Raw genomic sequence first — 24,812 nt, 5'->3', positions numbered from 1 at the left:
GTTTTGAGGTAGCTGCAGAGCCTTTTGCTACAGGCGTTTGGGACTCTGAGTAAATGCTTTGATTCTGTGTCTACAGCAGAAATAACAAGAGCCCCCCCCCCCCCAAAACTAAATTTCAGCAGCAAACATGGGGTAGTGAAGCTGAAAGTGGATTTGTGCAGGATTCCTGATACTCAAAAGGCTCAGTAAGTAAGTAAGTTGTTTTACTCCACCAGTTTCTGGAATAATTTTTAGTTTTGTTACAATTCTGATCATGCATCATAAGGACTGCAACAATGAGGTTTAAATAAGTATTCTTTGTGCACAGTAAAATAGAAATAAAGGAACATTTAACAAGTTAGCATTTCATCATATACATCAGATAGTAGGCACAATAGATAAATCAAGCAGCTCGGTTTTTTTGTTTTGTTTTTTTTTTATGTAGAGCAGTTTCATGAAGAGTGTCATGTAGACCAAAATGTAATAGGAGCTATTAGTAACCCTCCCACACACCCTCCAACAAGCCCTGTATGGGGGGGGCATGGGGGTGGTTATGTGCACAAAACCAAAAACACTGAACAGTAGGAGGACAAATTAAGTTACTGTAGGCAGCAGTGTGAATATTAAAAACCTCTTCCTGTGAAAGAATACTTCAGACCCTGTAAAAACTGGTTCAGTTAAAAATAGATGTATTTACATTTAAGTCTGATCTAGCAAGTTTTCCCAGCAGGTGTAAGTTAAGATGTACAGTAACTGCAGGTTGTACTCAAGCTGAATTAGATTTGTGAAGGTTTTTAAAAAGTTGCAGCTCTTAAGCCTTAAAGCACCAGCATATTACAGCAGTGGGATGAGTAACTATCTCTGTCCCCTTTGCTACCAGTACATTGCTGGGATAAATCCCAAACCTGTCGTTAGATCACACTGTTGTTAATTAAGATGGTTTTTTTCCAGCTCAAAACATGTGGGTCACTTACTTACCAGGGCCAGAATGTTTTCCCAGGTACTCACATGTCTTTACCCTGCCTCTCGGAGGGCAGAGTTCAGGTGTTTGCAGCTGACTGCTGCTATAGTAAAATATTTGGACAAATCCACCTGTTTTAGTTCATATGGACATGCTTTAACTAACTTTGTGAAGCCATTGATGCTACTTGTTCAGGGAATAACAACTACTAAAAGGCTAAATATTGTCAGGGTTAGCTCTTTGGTAAGCTTGGACGCCTATAGATTACACAGCTCCTAATGCTGGGTGCAATGTTAGGATGGCTTAGTGGTACTCTGTATAGAAGGAAGCGTTCATTTCACCATGTCAGTCAAGATAGTTATTTGTTTTATTTGGTTATTGTTCAACAACAAAGTTCAATACTTTCCAGGTGGAGCTTTGAACTGTCCCTCTGGTTCCCTCCCTTGTCAATAATAAAAAGGTAATGAAGAAAAATCCTGTACTTTAAGATACCTAAAACCTCATTTATGCTAACAAGCTTCAATTGCAATTTAATGTTACAATATTTCTTCATGGGAGCTAGGAGGATCAAGCTGAGGCCCCTCCAGTGTCTGAAGATGGCTGTCCACAACCACCATTAAAACAAAAAGCTAGTGTTGAAAAACCGCACAGTTTACAATAAAAAAGTAGAAACCAATTCAATTCCCTTTTGTTACGAATATAAAGTTTCTTGTAAATATGTACAGTCCTTTGAGCTATTTCTATAGCAGGAAGCATTTCACGAACAAGACACAAGATATACACTTTCAGGACTCAACAAGCCCGTTTCTGAGGTCATGTAGATCTTCCATGAGATGCAAAGATTTAAATACTGATCTCAGTGACCTTTCAAAATATTCAGACCAGGAGACAAAATTTTCAGCAAGTTTCCTGCTGAATCATCTGATCTAAAGTAACCCAACAGACAACAGAATACAATATTCATGAAACTCGCCAAAGGACACTGACAAGGCATTTGAATTTTTATGGGTCTCTAGAACAGGTTAGCACGGGCTTGCGAGGGACTAGCAGAAGTTTAAGAGTGGCCAAGGGAAGATTGGATGCAGTTTTGCTCTTTCCAGTTGTAAAGAACATGGTTGTTCACTTAGAGCCTTGCTATTGCAGATTGAATGGTCAAAAACCTGCTTTGAAAATCATCTGCTCTCTGCTTCATGTTCACAGCAAAAGAGAATAGAAAGCAATAAAAGGCTTGAGGTTAGATATGCAGAAGCAAAGGCGGAGGTGTAGTCAGTAACCGCTGAAGCTGTTTATTGTGAGTATCCTCTTCTGCCATGACATTCGGTTCTTATTGTACGACAAGTTAAGTCACAGAAGTGATCTGGGCTGCTCTTCTCCCTCATGCTTTTCTCTGAAGCTCTCTGGGGAAAGTGGGATCGCTTGGGATTTGACTATGGGGATGCAATTTCTGAATGGACCGTGTTTAATTATGAAAGGAGGATACAAGTGTGACTGTAATTCTTGTCGTAGAATAAGGCCTGTAGCTCTTCACTGCCAAATTTCCAGTAATTAAGGGTGGTTATTTTGCAGTGCAATCTAAAGGGTTCAGTTAATTTACAAGTGAGGTACAATACACTACTTAGCAAAGCAACCCAAAAGGAGAGAGCAGCCAGTGATGGTGCAGCAGCATGCAGTGAACTGTCATGCAGAAGACCTGGATAAAGTCTTACACCCCAGTAGCTTAGAGATAATGCACTTTGTCTCAGGGCAGGGCACACGGRATCATTTAAAGCGGGGTTCTTCCCTCCCCATGGGAGCTGCTCTAGGGCAATTTTAGTGAGAACAAAATAACTTTCAGAAGTGGCAGGTGAACAGACTGATCAAAATTAAATTTTCCTCGAGTTCTGTAGAGAATATCCAACCACACCATCTACTGAAAGACTCAGTCACCTTGGCCCTTCTGTATCAAGGCCATCAGGAATTCCCAGCACGTCTCAGAACTATGATTAATTATCTGGTGAGGGGTGCTAACCACATTAACGATCTGGAGTGGGATTCTAGTCCCATTTGACTTTCTTGATGAACTACTAGGGACTAAGGTGAATACAAAAAGTTCATGAACTGCTTGAAAGAGTAACAGTAGTACAAAGTGCAAAAAACAGGAGTGCAGGAAAGTGCGGAGAAATTAACTGAGATGCGGACAATCCTCAAAAGCATCACGGGTCTCCTGATGCAGAGCTAGCTTTGGCCCAGGAATGCTGTTTTGGTAACTGGGCAGCAGACATGGAGTGCATATACTCAGTATATTTCCTTTTTTTTTTTTTTTTCCTGCAGGTTAAGATGAGTAACTTTGTCTGGCTGAGACTTACTTACACTGAAGACTGGTCCCAGACCTGGCAGGGAAATAAAATGACAGTTATAAGTTGCACACACTTTTTCACATATGCACAGGTTCCAAAAGCAATACACAGTCTAACTAACTACTGTGAGTGCGTGCCGTGGGCCTACTTGCTTCCAGGTGACATAATTAAACCACTGACAAAGGCAAGTATCAGCATCACTCTGAACACAGCAGGCTCCTAAGTTCCTTTCTCCAGCCATCTTCTCCCTCCCAAGTTTTCAGTAACTTCATTTTTGCTGGTGAAGGCACCCTCTCTCTCACATCTGGAGGATTATAACCTATTCCAGAGTCAAGCTGCTTTTGCAATTACATAGAATTAGCACAAGGGAAGATGCTCCAGGGCCAGTGAATTACACAACTTCATATACGCTCTGTTTTATTAAAAGTAAAGTGGGGTGAGATTTGATTTGCTCTTCCACTTTACAGTACCAGCAGCCCATCCAAAGTCCACACCTTKTCCTGAGAATGGGGAAGTTCTCCAAGCTCCCGCCTTACCTTGTTGACTTGTGAGAGAGGAGTTCTGGCACCACTCACAGGCATTCGTCCTCGGCTGGTCTCATCAAACAGTCTTCCAGGGGACCTTTCTCTGCGGGTGCTCAGAAGCCGGCCTGGAGATTTCTCCCTCTCCAGTGGGCGCCCAGGAGACTTGTCCCTCCGCAGCTCTGTCCTTCCCTCGCGGTACCGATGTGGTGTGCTTGGCTCTCGAGGGTGGCTTGGACCTTCCGGCGGTCCTGGGCTTGAGGCTACCCGCTTGGTTATGTGCTCGTTGTATGTGGGCGGACCTCTCTTGTTAGGGCTACTGTCATTCAAAAATAATGGACGCGAACAGCTGAGCGACAAAAACCTTAAGTTACATTTTTTATTAGCAAAAATAGAACTTTCCCCAAACACCCAGCAGTGTTTAAGTGGAAAAGCATCAGACCTCCGTGAGCTATGCTGTCACGTTAGTGACACTAGCACAGTGCCTTAATGAATAGGTAACATAAATCATGTCTACATAACAGCTACAAAACTACAGATTCTCCTTGGGCTTAATATTTTTTTCACATACAAAACTGTTACTAGCTGCAGGATGTTCAGGCCAGGTTAGGATATGAGCAACAAGCCTCAATTCCTCAGTTTTTTGATGCACAGAGCCACGATACTTACTTACCTTTCCAGCTGAAAAGAACAAGATCATATCACAACTTCCTAAAACACTGTCACTCTTAAGACATACATGTTATATAAGAGGAAGGGGCTCTGGATTTAGAGATTGTTACAGTCAATTGGCATTTATTATCACATCAATAGCAACTACACTCACCAAGCTTTGAAGTCAACATCAACATGAAAGTAAAACAGCTGAAGATCACAAAATAGCCTTTACTTGGTTTGGGATGTATTTGTGGAGGAAATTACCCACTTATTCCTATGGAGTTAGTTACCATTTCTTAGTGTTCTGGATTTTAAAACATTGATGACTCTGTTCCCTGTTCCACTCTCGTATTACTTTGAGCTGTTCCTGTGACAAGTCAACCTCTAGCTCTAAGAATGGAACAAGGGCATCAATATTTGGTGGAAAAAAAGACCTCTGGAACAAAGTTTTCATTCAATATGCACAACCAATAGGTTGAAACATGACACAGATTTCATCATACCTGCGTGTAGCAGAAGAGCCTCTGTGGTGCTCGTTGTTGGACTCCTTCACTAGATTGCCCTTACAGCAGATCACTCTTAGTTTGTCTTGGTAGGAGGAGGCCAAGTAAATAGCTCCAGATGAAATTGCAGGCCCTAGGTACCGTGGATTTGGTATCTCCAAGTGAGCTCGTGCAGGAGTTCTGGGCAAAATTGCAGGAAAAAATCTTTACGATGAGAATACTACACATTTTTCTAAGTACACACACACACACACACACACACACTCTCTCTCTCTCGCAGAATATGCTGTTCAAAGCAATGGAAAGAAAACAACTTACCCTAGAGAAGCTCGTGCCTGAATCTCAATCACTTCAAGGGAATTGAAATGGGTCACAAATAGATAGGGCTCCCTGTAGGCTGAAGCAGCATCACCCATGCAGGAAAAACACAATGCAAAAGATCTCTATTATTACAAACTTATAAAAAGCATCACTGAACACAACAGAACCCTACAGTTCATGGAGAAAACCAAGGGTGTGGGTTTTCTGTAATAAAACATAGACAATATTACTAAATATGGAGATGCAAGCTTAAAGAATTGTTGCTTTGCAACTATCTGCACCCCAAGAATTTCAACAAAAGTAGCAAGGAAAAGGCATTAAAAATGGACTATTCAAAATCCATCAGGCAGTGCAAAAGGCTCGAAGGATCCACACTGAAATGATACATTCTTGACTATTTCAGAAATTTCCAAGAATCATTAAAAATTCCACTAGCCAGTTTAGTCAGACTAGGAACATTAAGGAAATATTTTGCTTTAGTTTTCCTCTCGTTGTTTACACTTCAGAAGGTCTGCCACTTGGATTTATAATGATCTTGAACCATGGAAAAATTTCCAGTTTCTGGGAGAACTGAGGGAGGGAAGAGGAAACAGAACCACTGAGACTGAAGAATACCCTTCCCCCAAGGGTGTTTCCTGGTTTCAGTAATGTCCATAATCCAAGTGAACGTCCCTCAACACCTACCAAAAGCTAATGGCAAGCGATTCCATTTCAGGTCATCTGTCCTGCTGCGTCTGCCATAGGAATCCACAAAGACACCAAACTCTGTCAAGAACAGTAATTTCATGTCATGAGTATGCAGCTGAATTTTATTCATTTCTGAAGGGACAAAGGCAATTAACTGGGAGCTTTTTAACAGTGGGCTTTTTGCCAGATAGTAAGCACTCTCTCACTGTTTAGTCCTACACTTAAATTACTCTGACATCGAATTGGCTAGATTTATGAGTACTTTCAGTACCAAAAGGTACTGTGATTCTAGTTCTCTTTACTCTAATTAAGGTATGGTTATTATTCCATCTACTTCTACAGCTGGGAAGACTATGAGACCCCTACTGCAATTCACCCAAAATTACTGCTAGTGGGCTTTCAAAGACTTGCTGGGTATTGCCATGGCCCTATGCTAGGGGTCCAGCAAAAGCAGCTATATGAAAAAATAACCCACCCTCTTTTATTTAGTCACGAGAAGATTAAAAAGTCTCATCTGTCTGTACAGAAGACAGATAAAATTACAAAGTTTGAAAAACCCTTAATATTTTATCAGGATGATTAAGCATCTATTTGCACTTAACATTCACTGCAATCCCTTCCTTGCAGTCATATAAACCTACTGGTGGTAACCGACTCATAGGTACAAGGAACTTATAAGCCAGAAGCAAGCTGACCAAAAGCACTTCTTTAGCCTGGATTAGTATGTGCCATTTTTGTACCCATGTCCTGGGCGTCTCATTATTTACACTGCCAGCAGCCCCACAACTCTTCTGCGGCTTTTAGATTCACAGTTTTCAACAAATCTTTGTTACTTTGTACCAAAGTCAACTCTGTTCGGCTTTCTATTACTACTGCGGTCAGGTACTTTCTGACAGTTTCACGTACTGAAAAGAGCAGATGGAGCGCAACAACCGTACAACAGACTTACCATGGAAACACAGCAGGTACTCCTCCCTCTGCCCTGTGGGGTTCACTTGTATGATACTGACTGGGAAACTGTTGGTGGAAGCAGCAAACACAGCAGAGGCCAAAGTGTGGTCATTTTTATCCAGAAACTCTGCAAAGAGCACAGAAAAGAACAGCTTGATCAGCACCAGCTTCTTTCAGAAGTGGTACTCCTAGTCCCAACAAAAGAATCTGTAGAGCCACTTGGTGTGTTCACCAGGAAATGTCTCCTACCTTCAAGCGTATACTGCTTCATCTCAATTTCATAGAACTTGTTGGTTCCAATGATGATGCTGTAATTGGTCAAATGGATGCAGCTGCAAGGTTCTGAGGTTTCAATCTCCTGGAAGTGAAGAGGAAAACACAGACCAGTATTAGTTCCCTATAACTGTTTAGAGATTTTGCTTATTCTGAAAGACTATAGATTGTAATATTTATCTCTACAAAAAGGAGGGACAAAAATCTCAAAGTCATTAGCTCTCTCTCTAAAATATGTGAAAAAGTACTCTTGCCAGMGGGGCAAATTTTATTTTGTTGGAATTAATACTTGCTCTTATATAGACCTGCATATTAACCATATTGAGAACCTCTTCCTTTTGGAAGGATACACTATTCTGGAAGACAGTCCTCTGCTCTGTAGCTCAGTTTTCTGGAGTGGAAGGGAATGGCTCCCTACTTGTAATAGGTCAAAGCCATGCCAATGGCTGCATGACTGAACAGAGTATCAGGAGATGATACAAGACCAGGACTGAGCAGTTAGAGTTGAATCAGAGACTGGTCACAAGGAGGCATATCAGTCAAAACTGCCCCAGCTCCTGAAAAGCTCTGCTAGAACAGTCACAGCTTCATCCCTAGCCTGGAAGCCACAAAGAATCAGGGAAGCTGGTAGACACACAGAAGATCCTAAGACAACTGCAGCAGGACTGAGTCCAGTGAATTCCCAAGCTCTTACAACCTGTGGAACAGAACTCCTGGTAGCTGGCACTCATGTCAGTAGTAAACACGTCCATCACTGTGATTCCCTCAACAAAAAGAACCAGCTATCTGATGCACCTCTGCTGTGAATACTTAAGAAATGAGTTCAGTGGCTTGTGTGCGTGTGTCACAGTGTATGCGAGCAAAAGGAAGACAAACGTACACAATCTTCTTTCCTTCTTTGCATAAAGCATCACAGGCATGTTGTTCGCCAACATCTGCATAGTGTTTGAACAGCTCGGAGAGCTCTGCAGGCTAGCCTGACACAACAGGCAGGTCCCCAGATCTTCAGAGGACAAGGTGCCTGCATAATCCATGTGTGCTCCCCAGCTTGTTTCGATTCATCCAGAACTAAAAGTCACAGATTGAAAGGGCTCAGAAAACAGCTTCCCTCCATGCAAGTTTCTGGGCTCCTTTCACCATCTCAGTTCTACAATGTGTACCTAAAATCACGTTCACTGGGATTTCACTGGAAAACAGAACTGATGTGGTCACAAACTAAGATGTTCTTGCATCTGTGCATTCCAACATTTTACCTAGCAATCTCAGCCATCATCTGCATAGCAATCAGTTTGATCGCCTCAAACAAACATTTGTGTCCAGAAAGGTGTACAGTGGCATGGATTTGATCTAGACTTCTTTACAGAATCACAGAATCGCTGAGGTTGGAAAGGACCTCTGGAGATCATCTAGTCCAACCCCCCTGCTCAAGCAGGGTCACCTAGAGCATATCTTTAATCTCTATTGTCTATTTTATTTACCCTAGTTTACCTGGTAATTTAGTTGATAGAACAGAAGAGCATATTCTGGGCTGGCTATCATCYTGTTAGCGTCTAAACTCAGTTATCGGGATTAGTGAATATGTGGATAACCTGCCTTCTAAAACATGCCTTTGCATGTTTTACATGTAAGCCCTTGCCAAGGCCCTTGGCTCTATAGAAAAATGAGCAGCAGCACCGGTAAAGGACAGTCACTGTAAATCTTCACTGGTTCCCGCTGGTGGGTATTCCACTTGTGAGCAGGAGTAGGTACCCGCCACAAGGCCTTAGATGCCATTTGGCTGGTGCCACAACTGGTAGAGGTTCCAGGTTTACTGGCATCCATACTGTTTGTGCCAAGGTCTTCTCCATCAGAGATGTCTTTACTTCCAAGGAGACCAGCATCTGAATTGCTATGCCGACTCTGCTTCCTTACCGCCACCAAGTATAGCGCTCAGTGGAGTGAATGGCCTCAGTCAAGCTGTAACTTTAACTGGTGGGTTCAAAGTAACCTGCAGAAGCAGGTTATTCTATTAGAAGCAGGAACCTGTATCATGGGGACATACATTTTGTCCTGAACATCCCTTACTTTCGGAATCAGAGAAGAAGAGTTTCTGGGTACCAGTCCTTTTTAAAGCGGGCAGTGTTTAAGCTCTGTTCTGAGGAGGTATTCCTATTCTTTTGTTTATGGATGTGTATGGGCATATAAAATTTATTCATGACATGCACTGGACTTGTCTCCAAGATGAATACTGGGTCAGATGCTCGGAGTATTATCTGCCTATAATTTGTGGTCTGAAGAAGAGCTGCAGTTCTGCTTTTTGTGTCCTTGCGTAGCAGAACGAAGTAGTACATGTACTAGCACAGTACAGTACTGGTGTCGCAGGTAAATGTGGCCACAAACGCAGGAGGCATATACACAGGCACACGAGATCCAAATCTTACTGTCTTGTCTGGTGTCCAGGAAAGTACATATATTTATACACATGCATAAGTACACATATATCAGGGCTAGTATCAGAAACACAGCTAGCTAACTTGTCCTGTGATGGGGATATACCAAATACCCTTTGATTTTCACTGGAACATACCAAAAAAAAAAACCACTTAAGATACCCATTGCTTCTTTAATTGCAAAGAAGAGAGAAGTCATTTGTTGTGGATTTCTCCAAAGACTACAGAGGTGAGGGAACACTGCTGAATAATTAAGAAGAAAGCCCATTTGGGGTAAAAAAGGAAGTCTATGATTAAAGCTGGGCCCAGTATCTCAAAATTCACAATTCTGTTCTGTCTCTCTCCATACATGTCAACTCTTCTTACAGGAAATTGCTGCCTACTCCAAATTTAGACAGTGCATGTTGTAATTTGCTGTCATTTTAGCTGGTAAACAATGTTTTTATGCGTGCAAAAAGCTTTAAGATGTTGCTCCCAAGCAAAGCAAAGTCTTCATGCAATGTGTGTTACCCTTAGCTACTGAAGGGAATTACTAAGCTTACCTTTCTGATACAGTACTTGCTCAAGTTCTCATTATATCGCAGAATAACCACTTTATTGGGCATGGCTGCACAGATGCAAAGACCATTCTCAACCTACGAAGAAGATCACAAGCATAGTTCAGGAGAGTAATACACAGCAAATTCTAATGCTGAGCACATGAAACAGTTCCAAGTACCTCTCACTGCAGAGAGGTGTTTGCAGAGATGAGCAAGTATATTTTTAACAGGGCAGTAATTGCAATTGGTGGAATAATGAACAGCCTCTTCACATCTCAAAAGAGAACATGGACTTGAACTGCTTCTGTGATTTCTTTTATACTTGAAACAAGTTATTAAAAGATTAGAAACTTTTCCACAGAAAAATATTTCTTTAAAAGTGGTAACAAATTCACACAGGTTAGGCCTAATTTTAACCCCTCAAACTGTGATCTTAAACATTACTTTGAACTGAATGATGTTTAGTTTGTTATCAATCTAAGTAATCTGCAGAAGCAATTCTTAATGAGAATTTTTGCTGTGGCTGAATGTTCCATATTAAAACTGGGAATTAGCATAAATATCAAATGTTATCAGTTGATACAAATGCATAAGGCGAATTTGCTACCCTGGAAACTGTTACACAACATTCAAGAACAAATAGTGGACAGAATTCACTAATTATAAATCTGAAAACTGAAATCAACTGTGAAGAGGCAGTTATACCACACTGTGCTATATTTCTTATTATGTAATAGCTTAGGATAAACCATGATGTCATCCTGACTGAATTTATTCATATTTGGAGTAGATCCTCCATTCTGTTTCCCCCTCAGTCTCTCTTCTCCCCCCCCAATACTCTTCTTATTTGAAGAAAAAGATTAAAGGCAAGAATATAGATCTTGAATTTGTTGCTAATGAAATAAAAATGCTGATTTGATTTATATTAAACTTAGTACAGGCTAAAGGTGGGTCTGACGCATGAAGAAACTATATCCTACCTTGCCAGCGGCAAAAAGGTGACATCCTTTGACGGCCTCAAAGACATTTGGTGAGACATCAGGCTGGGCTGGGAGGTGAGACTGGGCTAGAGACTGCTTCACTTTCTTCACATCAACAAGACACAGAGCCCTTTCTTCTCCTGGAGACAAAAATGGATACATTTTGTCAACGGAGAACTTCCCTATTCTCTACAAAAGTCTGTTTTGTTACCTAAGCAGCAGCTTATCGTTACAGACTGTTACTGTGGTAACAGTCGCAGAAGATGATACATGTAGAATTCATTCCATATCTTTCTATTAAAAGGGAAACAGAAAACTCACCAAAAATGACCTCACAACAGGCAGTAAATCCACTGGGAGAACAACCATTGTCTCCATGGATTATCAGTGTCGCCAAGGTCTAGTAGAGCATCATTAAGAGGGGCCTTATTAGGACACTGTCCAAAATTAGCCATAAAGTTTTCTTTCACCCTTCAGGGCTTCTTAAAGTGCAAGGTGCTTTAGCTTCTCTGTACCAACACAACTTGCAATGGATTTCCAAGAAGGGCCCCAATGAACAGCACTACAGAGCAAGACTGATTTTTCTCATAGGCCTAGAGATTCAATAACATATCTTTTTCCAAATTTTGTTGTGAACATTTTTTTGTAATTATTTTTTGTTTTGTTTAATAAAGAAGAAAAGGAAAGGACATCTTAGAGCTATACTAGGGGGAAAAAAAATCCCAAACAAACAGATCAAGAGAGACAAATTGTTTTTCATTCCCTGCAAATGTCATATAGACACCTGATAACTAGGGCTTTCAAATGAAGATATGCCCTAGTGTTCAACAAGYCCATACCAGTATAGGAAGAACTCCAGAAAACCATGCAGATGGAGAGATTATAGCTGGTGCTACTTTCATAAGGGAATCTTAAACAAGCAATGAAAGCAGTCCTAATTTTGTCACATGGATTAGTCTTTAGAACATTATAGGTTGAGAGGTGCTGGCCCCAGGCCGCAGTGACCACACTGTGGTCCTCAGATGGTAAGTATGTTAAGAAAAATTGTATGTGGTGATTAGGAAGAAATGTGCTCACTGACCAGCTCAACAGTTTTCAAATTGAATTGATCTGTAGGACCATTTGCTATGGGACAGAGTCACAGATCCTCCTCCTGCCTTCATCACTTTCCATGCAGCCCCAGAGTAATTCCATTAGGAGATGAGCACTCAAAGCAGCTTCTGCTCCTTCTTCACTACAGCTGCTCCGCAGGGTCTCTCTTGGAAACCTGCTGCATAGCAGGGGAAGGAGGAGCAAGCTGCTCTTGGTCTTTCTGGACTGCAAGTGGCTCAAAGYGCTACCTGATTCTATCTGAAGTTAGCCTAGCTATTAAGTATTGCTGCCCTACACATTTGTCTACAAAAGCCAAATATAAGGAGAAAACAAAGAAACAGACACCTGTGGCTTAACTTCAGTGACATCATGAGTACCGAGCTCACACAGGAAACGTGGACACTTATTTTGGACTAAACCCTTTACAGACCTAAGCTGGAAACGTTTTGTTTCTGTTGCTCCCTCCCTCAGCTGAAGTCACTTTCTTTCAAATACGGTGGTATAACTGAGCTTTCATTCACATATTCATTTACATGAAAATCTCAAACAATACTACGTTAACCTCAGTAATTGATTCCTGATGATACACTGATTTAAAAAAAAGTCTGTAACAAAACTAAAGGAAAACCTAGCCCATCGGCACTGTAGGGCAGGGAGTTTCATCCTGGCAGTACAGAGGGATTATAATGCTACCGCAAAGACAAATGGTAACATACAGCCCCCTACCTGCTATCATGAGTAGCTTCTCCAGATCCTTGATGAGGTAAATTTGGAAGACAGCACCCATCCCTGGGATGTGCGTTAAGGAATTCTTCAGTACATTCAGGGCATACAGACCTTCCTCTGCCCCCACCAGTACTACCTACAATGACAAAAAATAGCATTACATGAGGAGAACAAGGAATGCTCCATGAGCAAGCTTGGCTGATATAGTTTACCAGTGAAGAGAAAAAAAGAAATCCAACAACCAAGTATATAATTACACATACTGCTGTTAAGATACAATTTCTGTGAATGGAATATCCAATATTCAGTAAAGTCCAACTGAGCATTGTCATTACCTGGTCACTGAAGGGCATCGTGCAATTTATATCCAAACGGTCTTCACCCTCTAGCTTTAGCAGGGAGTTCCCAAGCAATTTCTGCAAATTACAAAAAGATTTTTCCTTTTTAAGTTAATCTTTGTCACGTTTTCTATCTCTTGGACAATATTCAGCACTAATAAAATGTTATCTAGCTTTTCTCTTAGTTCCTAATCCAGCAGAACTACTAGGTCAATTTTAGCTGCGTATTGGTGCTAAAATTATGCTGTCTAGTTGTAATTAAGACTGAACAACATATTAGCATTTCAACAATTTAAGCTCATCATTTAAGACAGGAGAAAAGCCTGGCACAGATTTCTTGTTCTCAGAAACCTAAAGCTGCAGGAGAATTAACAAACATTTATCTACCCAAAATACAGTCAGACAGAAACTACTGTAGCCCCTGTTCTTTCCATGTCTCTCAATCTCCTGCAGTGGAGCAGTGAAATCTTCCCAGGGGAAGAATAAAAATATCCAAGTGTTTGTGGGAGCATGCATATTCTCAGAGACAAAAGATATGTTAGCACGAGAGAAGAGATGCTTTCCTGCCAGCAGATATTTACTGCTTCTGGAGCTAACTTTTTAATATTCAATGCTATAAAGCAAAACCTCCCTTCATCAGAAAACAGAGTTATCAGCACAATGATGATGAAAAAAGCTATCTAAAATGACTCCAATTTAACCTCTTATTCCTGTCAGGAATAAAAATAAAAAATAAAAAACACCCTCCCCCCCAAAAAACAAAATGCCACTAATGTACGGCAGAAGAGAAAGCTTTTTATTTCTTTCTCTCTTTCTGTCCTTTGAGGTTTGCTCATTCCATGTGGTACATTATGAGACTGAATTCAAACCACATCCTAACCGCYTTCTTCCTTCTCTATTTGCTGCAATTACAGAGACAAGAAGTTTTGGGTGTTCTTAAGATACTCTTCAAGTCTAAGGGAGAGTACTGTAAAATAAAGCATCAGTCTCACAATGAACTACAGTACCCAGTGCTCATATGTATATCTTAATGCAGAAATATTAACTTACCTTTAGTTAAACCTCAGTATGTCAAATATTGAAAAATTAATTTTCATAACTCTGCTCCCTCCCAGAATATTTTATTATTAAATAAAACTTTTATACTCACAGCATCAGCCTCAGCCTTTTCTCTGGAAACTCTCCCACCTGCCACTATTGATTCCAGTGCTGTGACCCAGCGCTGTTTGTCAGGGAAACTGGGTGCTAACAGGTAGAGTGTTCTACCAGGCCAGCAAGTGGTGTGTGGATGAGACTCCAATTTTAGGATATATGGCACATCTGAGATGTTATATAGATAGAATAAGACTTAGATTAGTTTCTGTAATATTGTCAGTGAACTTAAATTAACACCTTTCAGCTTCATTGGAGAGAATGTTGTATTTATCATGACATGTTACCATGGCAATTTATATATAGGTTTCTCCTTTACAGGTAATGCACAGGCTAGCTACTTAAAGCTAAATATTAGCTAGATGTATCCAAACCACACATATAATGCTGTCTCTACTAAATAAATATCATTTCTTGCCTTTTATTCAAAAGAGAAATACCACTGTGAAAAACTACAAGAACGGGCACTTTGACTAAAGTTTTCCCTGAACTGTTCAAGCACGTTTTTCAGAAAAATCTGTAAAAATTGGTTATGGAAAACTTTGTTCTTAACAGTCTGTATCCTTTAATGTTAACRTCAAGACATACACAATCTTTTCATCGGTTCTACACAATACATACAAATCAAAACACCAACATTTTTTCATAATAAAGGATTCTATACACCCAATATTTCTAAGTTAATAACTTCCTGGTTAGAGCACAATGCTGACAGGAATTATGAAGCTTCACACTTGATAGAGAACAYTGAAAGAGGAAATTTAAATGAACTGAGTGCTTACAAACCACTAAAATTTACTTCCATTTGGCTTGATGAATATCTTATTCACAGTTCAACTATCATGACAGAAGTGCAACTAAATGCCTGACCTATTCACCTAATTCAGACAGAGGTAACCTCAAAATTGCACAGACTGAAATGAATGCTAAACAGACAGACAGAATGAAAGCTAAAGGGAGAAAGTTCTGTTCTGCCAAACTAGTTCCGAACTGATGTCAAGCCAGCTGAAATCCATTTGATCTCATTGATTCTCACCTGTCTTTGCTGTATTGGTAAGTTCAGTAGCTCCTACAGCTCCATGAACAGTTACATCACCATCAGGAAGGCAGAGCTCAAATTCCTCCAGAGGCCTCTGTCCAGCTTCAGGGAGAATGGCGAGACAGATAGAGAAAGAATAAGAAAAAACAAGTAAGTAGTGAGAAAATAACTGYGATGGCAAGATGACACATTGGATGTTTAAGTGCTAAGTTACCTTCTCTTGCTTCTGCATCATAAATGAGCACTTTGGTTCCTTCTAGGACAATATATTTYCTGTCCCAGCCCTGTTGCCCACGTTTATTATTCCTGAGGAAAATAAGCACAAAACCATGTTAGATTTTCTACTCAGATTCTGAACAAAACAAGCATGAAAATCCTAGAGAGACAAATTTCAGTGGTAATAAGAAATTATAATGGACAGGTACCAATTATCACATCATAAGAGCAAGGATAATATACAGAACTGTTCCACATGTTCCAGCACCTGATATGGGATCAAGATTCATGTTTATACCTTGGCACTTTCATCCACCCTTCAAGACGTAGACTGCTGCTTGGCTCCTTCAGTTGCAGACCAGGAGAATTCATTTTATCCCGGCAGAATGCTTCAGAGAAGTGTGTGGCATATTCTGCTGGCAGTCCACAAGTAGCTGGCAAGCAAGTTGAGCATTTTGGGTGACACATCACCTGGCACTCTGATAAAAGGACAGAGAAAAAATTCTGTCAATCCAAAGAACCAAGACCCTGTTGCCTCCACTTCTAACTGTCACCGACCCCCACTTTTCCAAGAATCTCTTTCCACTCTAAAATATCAGATGTTTTCTAATGTAGAATGTTTCCACCAACTAGTTGCAAAGTCTTCATAATTGGTCCTTTTCAACTTACATCTGCAGGAAGAGAAAGAACTGGAAGATAAAGCTCTGATGCTGCAGACTATTCTATCAAATAGTCTCATGTAGCTGGAAAGAACTTGGATTGATTTTTTCCAGTTCTGACAGACAATGCTGATCCAGAAGACAATGTACTTTCCTTGGTGAGGAGCTCCTGGTTGTCATACTCTGTCCCAAGTTCTAGCTGTTTGTAGCAAAGCAACATGCATAAAATAACCAGGTTCTTGTTAAGAAAGTGAGTTGGTCACCAGCCTTTTCAAACAGGTCTTTCAACTAAGCCCAGAAACACACTGAAAATTGTTAGAATATAAAAGTTAACCCTCTTCACTGAAAATCTGTTCTATGTCTGATGSTATTTCATTCTACTATCCAGTTAAACTTTGTTTATGCACATCCTCTGCTCTTACCAAGACATTTAGATGCTTGCCGTCCAAAGTGCACAGTATCCAGACACACTGCACATTTTGTTGCTCTCATATTTAGCCCCACATTAAAACGATGTGGGATATTATGATGCATTCGCTCTTTCAGGCGCCGGCTGTATTCTGGAAGAGACAAATATTTATTATCAGGATGTTGCATCAGTGATGAAAATTATAGTAGGTTTTGGCATTTTAAAGCCAACATAACAAAAAACAACTGTAAACCTCTATCAAAGACCTGCTGAACATAGGCACTGTCTATTTTCCTTTGCATTCTGCAAATCTTAAGCTACATTACCACCTCAGTAACTACCTTATACAGAATGTCACTTCAGAACAGACAGTAGAACTAAATGGCTACTATACTGGTGTAGCAAGATTATGCCAATCAATCCAACCAAATTTCAAGTCTGCACTTAGCTTCAATTCTTACAATGTGCTAAACTAATCTCTTAATTTTGCTCATAGCTAACAAACCCTTCAGCAACTCTACTGTCATCATCAACAAACAGCAGGCCTTCTTCATACAGYGTTCACACTAACCATCAGTGCCAGCACACCTTAAAGCACACCTAAAATCCGTTAGCAGATCTATTCTGTATTTTTGATTATTAATGAACAAAGTCTATCCTTCAATGCATGTTCTTTTACTGATGAACATGATTCTCTTCCCTGCCCATGATCTGCCACTGAGGACATCTTCCTATACTGATCTTACCCATCCTTACAGCAAGCACATTGTGCCCCCTGACCACCTCTGACGGCTGGACTGCAGAGTTACTGAGTCTGCTYGACCTTTTGGGGAAAACCAGCTTGTGTACTTGTTTTTTATCATCTCCAGCTAAAGACCCTTGGTTTTAGGTCAGAGTCTCTGGGTTCAACACTCRTTCCCTTACACTACTTCTGTAAGAATAAATAAGCAAAGCCCTCAATCCTTCCACTTTTTCTGATGACTCCCCTAGATTTTCAAGGTATGCAAGGGTATCCTCTTTTTATAGTCAATAGGAAACCAGTATCTCCTTTGACCTAATATCCTCCTTTTATGCCTATCAAAAGCCGTTTTCCTTTAGCAAAATTCTTGATAGAATGTTTCTGCTCAGCAGAACAACTCTGCAAGCTTAGACAAGGAAAAATATTAATTGCTAAGGAAACATCTATAAAACCTTTTGACCAATGCATAGGGTAGTTACAGAAAACAAACCCCTGAGGAAAAACATATTTTTTAAACAATTCATACTACTACTATTTTTTTGCTGAAGTATTCAGAAATAAATTACATAAACCAAATAGAGAATTTTAAACCAAAACCAAAATTTATCATTTAATACTCCTATCGTGATAAAATTTGTTCTTGAAATTAATCCCATATTCTCATAGAAAAAAGTCCCAGTTTTCCTCACACCAACTTCCAGATATGCTAGCTATATCTCAGAATACTTGCAGATATACTTGTATGCCACCAAATATACCTGCTTGAAAAAAAAAAAAAAAAAAAGGAGATAGCATTGAAATAGTAGACATATTCCAAATGGGAACAGCAAAGCTCCTAACCACCAAGAACCTACCCTCTGGTGTGGAAGATTCCTTCCTGCGACTGGAGGGTGGAGCTAGCAGACTGATCGGGGTAGGCTGATGCTCTGGTGAGCGGACAATAGCAGACATGATGATCTGCTGCCTGGCTGTGGCTGGAGTGGATGGATGAGGGTGGTCTGATATTTTCCGATGAGCAGCTATAGATGAGATAAATACAGCTCATTAACACAACCGATATGAAGCACTAGTAAATAGCAGTGGTTCTGTGTAACCATTCAACGGTTACAACCTCAGAAAAATGTGTAGCCTTACTGCATCTTCACAGCAGTAGATAAGGATTAAATAACATATGTTACTGTTATAGTGGCCACAGTTTAAGACATGTTTCAGACCAAAAATGTGCGTCTCCTCCAGATTCACCTTTTCTGTTAACCCCTACCTTCTTCACGAGCAGATCTGAGTTCAATGCGTGTTTTCTGTAGAGCCTCCTCCAGCTCAGCAGAACGAGCCTTCTCCTTCTCCAGTGCCACTTTCAGCTCATTGTATTGCAGGGGAACCTGTGTGGGTAAAGAAGGGTCCTCTTTCCGCCGACTAAACAGGCCCTAGCAACAGAAACACACAGACAACTCCTAACTCCTAGTAAGAGATGGCTTGATCTAGGCAAAGTGAAACTAGCTAGTGGCAGTCCGGCCAGAGGGCCTAATGGTAATTCTGATATATGTAAGGATGGATTTTTAGTTCAAACTGGCACTGGAAAGAAAATGTTGAGATATGTATTAATTTAAAGAGGGACATACATTACCTGTTCAGTACTCACACCTTGAGTTTCCAAGAGTATCTAAACAGAGGATCTCAAAATATGTGGTTAAAATTAATTTAAATTACTTAATTCAAAATGACAGAATGGCTTATGAAAAAGACGTGACACAAGCCATATCTCCTGACTAGTCAATCCTATGCTGCAACTACAAGACAACCACTCTAGATACACAATATGTTCATACACACATATATACTTACCATTTTAAAAATAATTAAATAATTGCATGTTTAAAATTCTGTATGCTTACAGCCTCATTGAGGTGTAGCTACTGGGTTGCAACCTAACTATTGAAGGAATGACAAAATACTGGGAAGGCCACAAGGAAGACACTCTGCCCAGTAAAGCTTGTGTTTAGTGACTCAGAATATTCTTAAATGGGAACACATTTGTGTTAAACATAAAGAAAGGTAAAACAGAATATTTTGAATGCACAGCACATAACTAAATCACAAACTCATCAGTCATTTAACTCCATGCCTCTCACACCTTTTTCACCCACCTTTTTCTTTTTTGCTGGTTGATCCATCTTTGCCTGCAGGAAATCAATGAGTTTGGTTTGCTGAGAAATAGTGCCCTCCATTTTCACTTTCTCATGGGAATAGAGAACCTGTGAACCACACACAGATACACAAGAAATTTCATCTTGGTAATAGAAACAAACAGATCAACTCAATGGCAGAACAGAACTAAAAAGAAAAAAAATAGTATAAGGAAATGTCGCACAGAAACAGTAGGTCAGATCCCCAAACCTCACATTAAATGGGGACCAGAGTCCTGCCCACCTTTTCCTCATCCTCACCTGAATGTTTTCCAGCTGATATTCCAGGTCACTTCTTTCAGTCTTCAGAAGATCTGCTCGATCTAGAGCCTCTTGCAGACCTTGAGTAAGGCGGAAGATGTGATTCTTTTGCAGATCCATTTGCTGCTGCAGCTTTGCCTGCTGTTAACAGGAAAACAAAGGACAGTGTTTGTTTTCCTTTTTAAACAAAAGCTATCATATGCTATCATTCCTTGTAAAGTAACTATCACTGCAGAACTCAAAACTAAAGTCATTTGTCTAACAGCTGAAAAATTACGATATCCCAGAAGTTTTCCTTCTCTTCGGAATGCATTGTCACTAAACAAACATTTCTATGTAGTTTATTTACATTAATTCACAGCAAGACCACCTTTTTCAACAACACATTCAAGTAATTTGCTTTTTGTTTAAAAACTTTAAAATCTTGTTATTGTTAGACTGCACGTACATGCACATACATGAAGAATTTCTGGATGCCAGTTTCTCAAGCCTTCTTCACATTCACCAAAAGCCACCTCAATACTTCCCGGTAAAAGAGATCTTTCCTATTAACCAGGATAAACTCCTGCCTCTTTAGCAGTCATATGTGATGAGGAAAATTAATTCCAATTGTTTGTACCTTTGTGTCCAACTAAGCAAAGAGCACATGATAAACTACTCTTAATACCTTCAGGCTTCATATTATCTTGATGAGAAAGTCCCTGAAAACCACTAACATTCATGTATTATGAAACAAGAGACAGAACACTTTTCTGTGATGCATAACGGAGCTGTCATCTCTGGGATAACTCGTCAGCACCTTGAGTACACCAGCAGCCCCTGACCAGCCCGTAACCATCCTTGCCCTGTAATCCTCCTCTGTAGCCTCCTTCCCCCCTACCGAGGTTTGGCTGCCTACATTCAAAGTCTCRCTGGTACGGTGCTGCATAACCTTGGATCAGACTTCTGTGAGCACAGCTAAATTATGAGAAAGAGCTGTGAAAAGCCTCATCTGGGGCCTGCCCCCATGCACCCTCTGCCTACTGGCTCCAGAGCTGCTTCTAAGCTCTGGCCCTCGCCCTTGGTCTGTGCCAGACCGTGTTGTAGACATGCTGTGCCCAGCCATGGACCTTGCCTTGCAGGCTAGGACCTGCTTCGTCACTACAAGCTTCTCTAATGATCACTGGGCCACTGGTTGAAGCTGATCACTACCACCAGACCTGCTGTGCTCTTCTTGTTCAGGTACTGTGGGACTGTGCCCACTGGCTGCAAGGTCCCTGTCCCTGCCTGCCCTGCTTGTCACCCTTGGCTCCCAGCTCACCTTCCCTTGAGCAGTTCACTTTTACTGACATAGTCACCCATTTTGCAAAGTTTTAACAAAAAATAAATGAATAAAATCTTTATTAATTCTCGCCAGTTATATAGAAGAAGGAAGGATGTGTAACACTGAATTTCTAGTTCATAATTAAACTATTCACACAACGTTTTGGTTTCAGAAGTGGAACCTTCTTCTGAAGTTTCCAAGGTTACCTCCTCCAGAAGCCTCTGCTTGAGTTCCCTTTCTGTCTCAAGCTTCTGTTGTAAACTGCGTGCATTCATCTCCAACATAGCATGCTTCTTCTCCAGGTCATTGAGCTAGGCAAGTAGGACAGATGGTCAGAACACCACAGAATGCTAACAAAGTTCAACAATCTCAAAATCCAACTTCACGAAGCGTACACAAAAGAAAAATGATTCAATTATTCTCTACTTACTATAATGGAAAAAACAAAGAAAGAAAGAAACATTTTGGTATGCCATTGCTCAAATGTGGACATCAAGTACTGACAGTGTCATGGTACGCTCCAGACATCATGAGCTGCTTTTTGCTTTAGTCTTACTCAATAGGAAATCTGAGGTCTTTGACTTGTGGACAAAATTCTATTCTATGTCCCCAAGTCTTYTTCAGTTTGCTCTAGCATCTTGAAAATGCTGCTCAAGACTGCATTTCTACAAGTAACATCTCTAGAAAAGGAAAATATCTCAGTTAATTATGAAAGCTTAGGGTTGAAAGTTACTTACCTTATCAGAAAGGCTCTCAGCTTTGAGTTTTTGTTCCTTTAGAGCTTGCTGGAGGGCTAGAATCTCTGCCTTGTGTTCTTTGACAGCTAGTTCTACCACCTGGCGAGATTCAGTAATACGCTGATCTGCTCTCACTCTGTATTAAAATGGAAAACAGTGTTACCTAACTCTCTTCTGGGCTTGTCCTCTTTGTAGCACACAATGACATCAATAACTCTTTCAGGGGTTTGCCTCAAATTCAAAATGTTACTTTACAAAGCCAGGCTGTTTGCTGCMACACTTTTTTATATTACGTAACCCTGTTTCTACCCCTGTTAGAACTAGAGCCTGAAAACTGCAAGACCCCAGAGTAACAGGAGCAAGGATTAGTTTTCTGTATAATCAAGCAGAAGATAAGAAATTAAGCCATTTTATAAATTACAATGATAAATACCATTCTCCCCTCAATCACACATGCACAAAAAACCTAAAGGAACAGTATCACTGGTGAACATCTATTAACTAATACACCATTTTTAGAACTACCTCAAAAGAATTTATATTTAGTTCCAACTCCCATATCCTATTCTAAATACAATTTTTATAGTACATTCTGCAGAGCATTTTCATACAAGTTAATAAAAGGCAGGGGGATGGGGAGAAGACAACCTGCTCTGTTTCTCAGTATCCAGCATCCTCTGCAACTCTCTAACACGACATTCAAACTGGGACTTCTCATCCCCTAGAACATTCCTCCATGCTTCCCACTGACGTTCTTTCTCCAAGAGTTCATCATTCAGGGCCTCCAAGTCCATTACTTGCTCTTCCAGCATTGTACATGTTGTCTTCAAGGCCTCCATAGTCTAAAAATAAATCCTCCTATCAATTCTCACATCCCACATCAAGCATGCACTTTAAGCTTCAGCCTTACCATTTCAATTACAGTACATGCAAACTGGCAGCAAACATAAGCTGGTAAATCACAACTCATTTATTTCAAAGCTTCCATACATTCACTTGCGATTGCTTTTAATGTCAGTTCTACCTCATCATGAAGATTTCAGAATTGCCAGGGTCACAAAATTAAAATGAATAACTCTAAGTTGTAATACCTTCAGAGTGCAAAATTTCTACATACTATTGCATAAAAATACAAAGGGAAATACTAAAAATTTCAATCCATTCAACTGTTCTGGGAAARAGGCATAAACGATAAATGGTCAAATTGCCCATGGAAGCATATTTATTCTTAATATGAATGAATATTCATATAATTCAYTTCAGATTTAAAAGAACTTAAAAGAATTTAGAGATAAAAAAGAATTTTTAGCCTTTCTGCAAATTGCATAACTGTCTTGAAGAAATTGTGATCCAGATATATAAAGCCTTACTTGTTTCTGACTGGTGAGCTGCATCTCTCTCTCAGTGATCTCTCGACGGAGATGGTCAACCTCACTTCGCAACTGGACAACTTCATCACTGGCCCCTGAAGCCTCATCAAGTTGTTTGGACAGGAAGAAATTCTGATTGTTCAGTTCTGCATTGTCCTCACTGAGCTGGTTCAGCTGCTCTTCCAAATCCGTAATTACCTAAAAGCAAAAATAAATTAGATTACATGTCAGTGAGTACAGTTTTTTGAAAAAGCGTTCTCCACTCCCAGAACCATTTATTGCCAAACAAGTAGATAACTTGGCATTCCCTCTTTTGTTTTTTCAAATTTAAACACAAGCAATATTGTAATTGCAGATTTTATGCACAGGAGTGTATTTTAAGTAGGAATAGAGTTCTGTTTCTTACAGAAAATAGCCTGAATTTTTATTAATTTGATTTAGCATATAAACGTGCTGCAGTCACTTCATTATTTGAGAGAGAATTGTTACATCTAAAGCATTGGACTGGGAGTCGGGAGTTCTGGTTGTATTCTCAGATCTGCTGCTGACTTACAGTGTGCCTTTGCCAAAACACTAGCTTTCTTGCCTCGATTTCCCCTTAAGTGAAACGAGGCTAATACTTCTCACAGAGATTTTTAAAGTGCKATGTTTAAGAAAAACGGATAAGAGGTGCTGCTGTAATGGAGGCAGTATAATCTGAAGTCTGCCTAGCAATTGTTTAAATTACTATAAGTAACACTGTATGTAGCCAGGAAAAGCAGAAAATTTTTAAGAAATATATTCTATCAAGGCAACAGCATTACGGATGGCAGCACGAGATATATGAAGAAAGAAAGTCTGGCAGCACAATAAACTGATAGAAAATCAGTGAAAAGCAAAAATTCAACAAGGACAATGGCCTTGCTTTTAATGAAGTGGAAACACCCACTTGTTAAATTAGAATAGCATTATACTGTACACTTTAAATGAAGTTCCCCTTCAATGTAAAGAAAAATATGAACAACAGTGGGCTGTTTTCACATTCCATTTTAATTTTTAGGAATGAAAGCCCATGAACACTGGATGGATGAATACCTGCAACCTCCTCCTATTTCAAAAGCAAAGTCATCACAACAGGAGAGAGAAAGAAACTTCAACATAATCTTGAAAACCACTTAATAAAAAGAATTTCAGAAACTGGAAACTTCTATAAAATTAACATTCAGCTATTACAGATAAGTTCAAGAGGCATTTTTACCTAATATCTCAAAGTGAAGTGAATAATACACTTCATTAAATGGGAAAAATTAAAATCCCAGAACATAGTTGGCCACACATTCAATTTTAAATGTTCTGGTTTCCTTTTCAAGCCAGAGACTTAAATATCTAACACAGCGGAACATGCAGCTCTTCTCAGCTATCTGGAAAGATGACAACCATTTCTCTTTGACGAGCCTGGAAGGCAGGTATTG

General features: G+C 40.0%; 1 protein-coding gene and 1 long non-coding RNA gene across 2 annotated transcripts in view; one reads left to right on the top strand and one right to left on the bottom strand.

The window, feature by feature from the left end:
• Positions 1-6: 6 nt before the first annotated feature.
• LOC112970622 lies at positions 7-3,790 on the top strand. Its single transcript, XR_003255093.1, has 3 exons — positions 7-1,400; positions 1,503-2,231; positions 3,251-3,790. It is a non-coding gene; the product is annotated as an uncharacterized LOC112970622 (long non-coding RNA).
• CIT (citron rho-interacting serine/threonine kinase) overlaps positions 1,290-24,812 on the bottom strand; it is a 75,009-nt gene continuing 51,486 nt past the window's right edge. The window contains exons 25-48 of the mRNA XM_026075203.1: positions 23,362-23,559; positions 22,640-22,833; positions 21,992-22,127; positions 21,461-21,565; positions 19,952-20,092; positions 19,652-19,759; positions 18,769-18,931; positions 18,362-18,526; positions 16,782-16,919; positions 15,999-16,179; positions 15,699-15,790; positions 15,482-15,586; positions 14,444-14,613; positions 13,291-13,371; positions 12,956-13,091; positions 11,138-11,277; positions 10,161-10,253; positions 7,166-7,274; positions 6,915-7,043; positions 5,963-6,043; positions 5,276-5,354; positions 4,958-5,137; positions 3,813-4,146; positions 1,290-3,309 (exon numbers count right to left, since the gene is read on the bottom strand). Of these exons, the coding sequence (XP_025930988.1) occupies positions 3,286-3,309; positions 3,813-4,146; positions 4,958-5,137; positions 5,276-5,354; positions 5,963-6,043; positions 6,915-7,043; positions 7,166-7,274; positions 10,161-10,253; positions 11,138-11,277; positions 12,956-13,091; positions 13,291-13,371; positions 14,444-14,613; positions 15,482-15,586; positions 15,699-15,790; positions 15,999-16,179; positions 16,782-16,919; positions 18,362-18,526; positions 18,769-18,931; positions 19,652-19,759; positions 19,952-20,092; positions 21,461-21,565; positions 21,992-22,127; positions 22,640-22,833; positions 23,362-23,559 (3,282 nt within the window). The 3' untranslated portion in view covers positions 1,290-3,285. The remainder of the gene's footprint in view (positions 3,310-3,812; positions 4,147-4,957; positions 5,138-5,275; positions 5,355-5,962; positions 6,044-6,914; positions 7,044-7,165; positions 7,275-10,160; positions 10,254-11,137; positions 11,278-12,955; positions 13,092-13,290; positions 13,372-14,443; positions 14,614-15,481; positions 15,587-15,698; positions 15,791-15,998; positions 16,180-16,781; positions 16,920-18,361; positions 18,527-18,768; positions 18,932-19,651; positions 19,760-19,951; positions 20,093-21,460; positions 21,566-21,991; positions 22,128-22,639; positions 22,834-23,361; positions 23,560-24,812) is intronic.

This window comes from Apteryx rowi, unplaced genomic scaffold (genome assembly GCF_003343035.1).
Source record: "Apteryx rowi isolate R43461 unplaced genomic scaffold, aptRow1 scaffold_40, whole genome shotgun sequence".
Lineage (NCBI taxonomy): Eukaryota > Metazoa > Chordata > Aves > Apterygiformes > Apterygidae > Apteryx > Apteryx rowi.
This window is presented reverse-complemented; position numbering and strand designations above follow the sequence as displayed.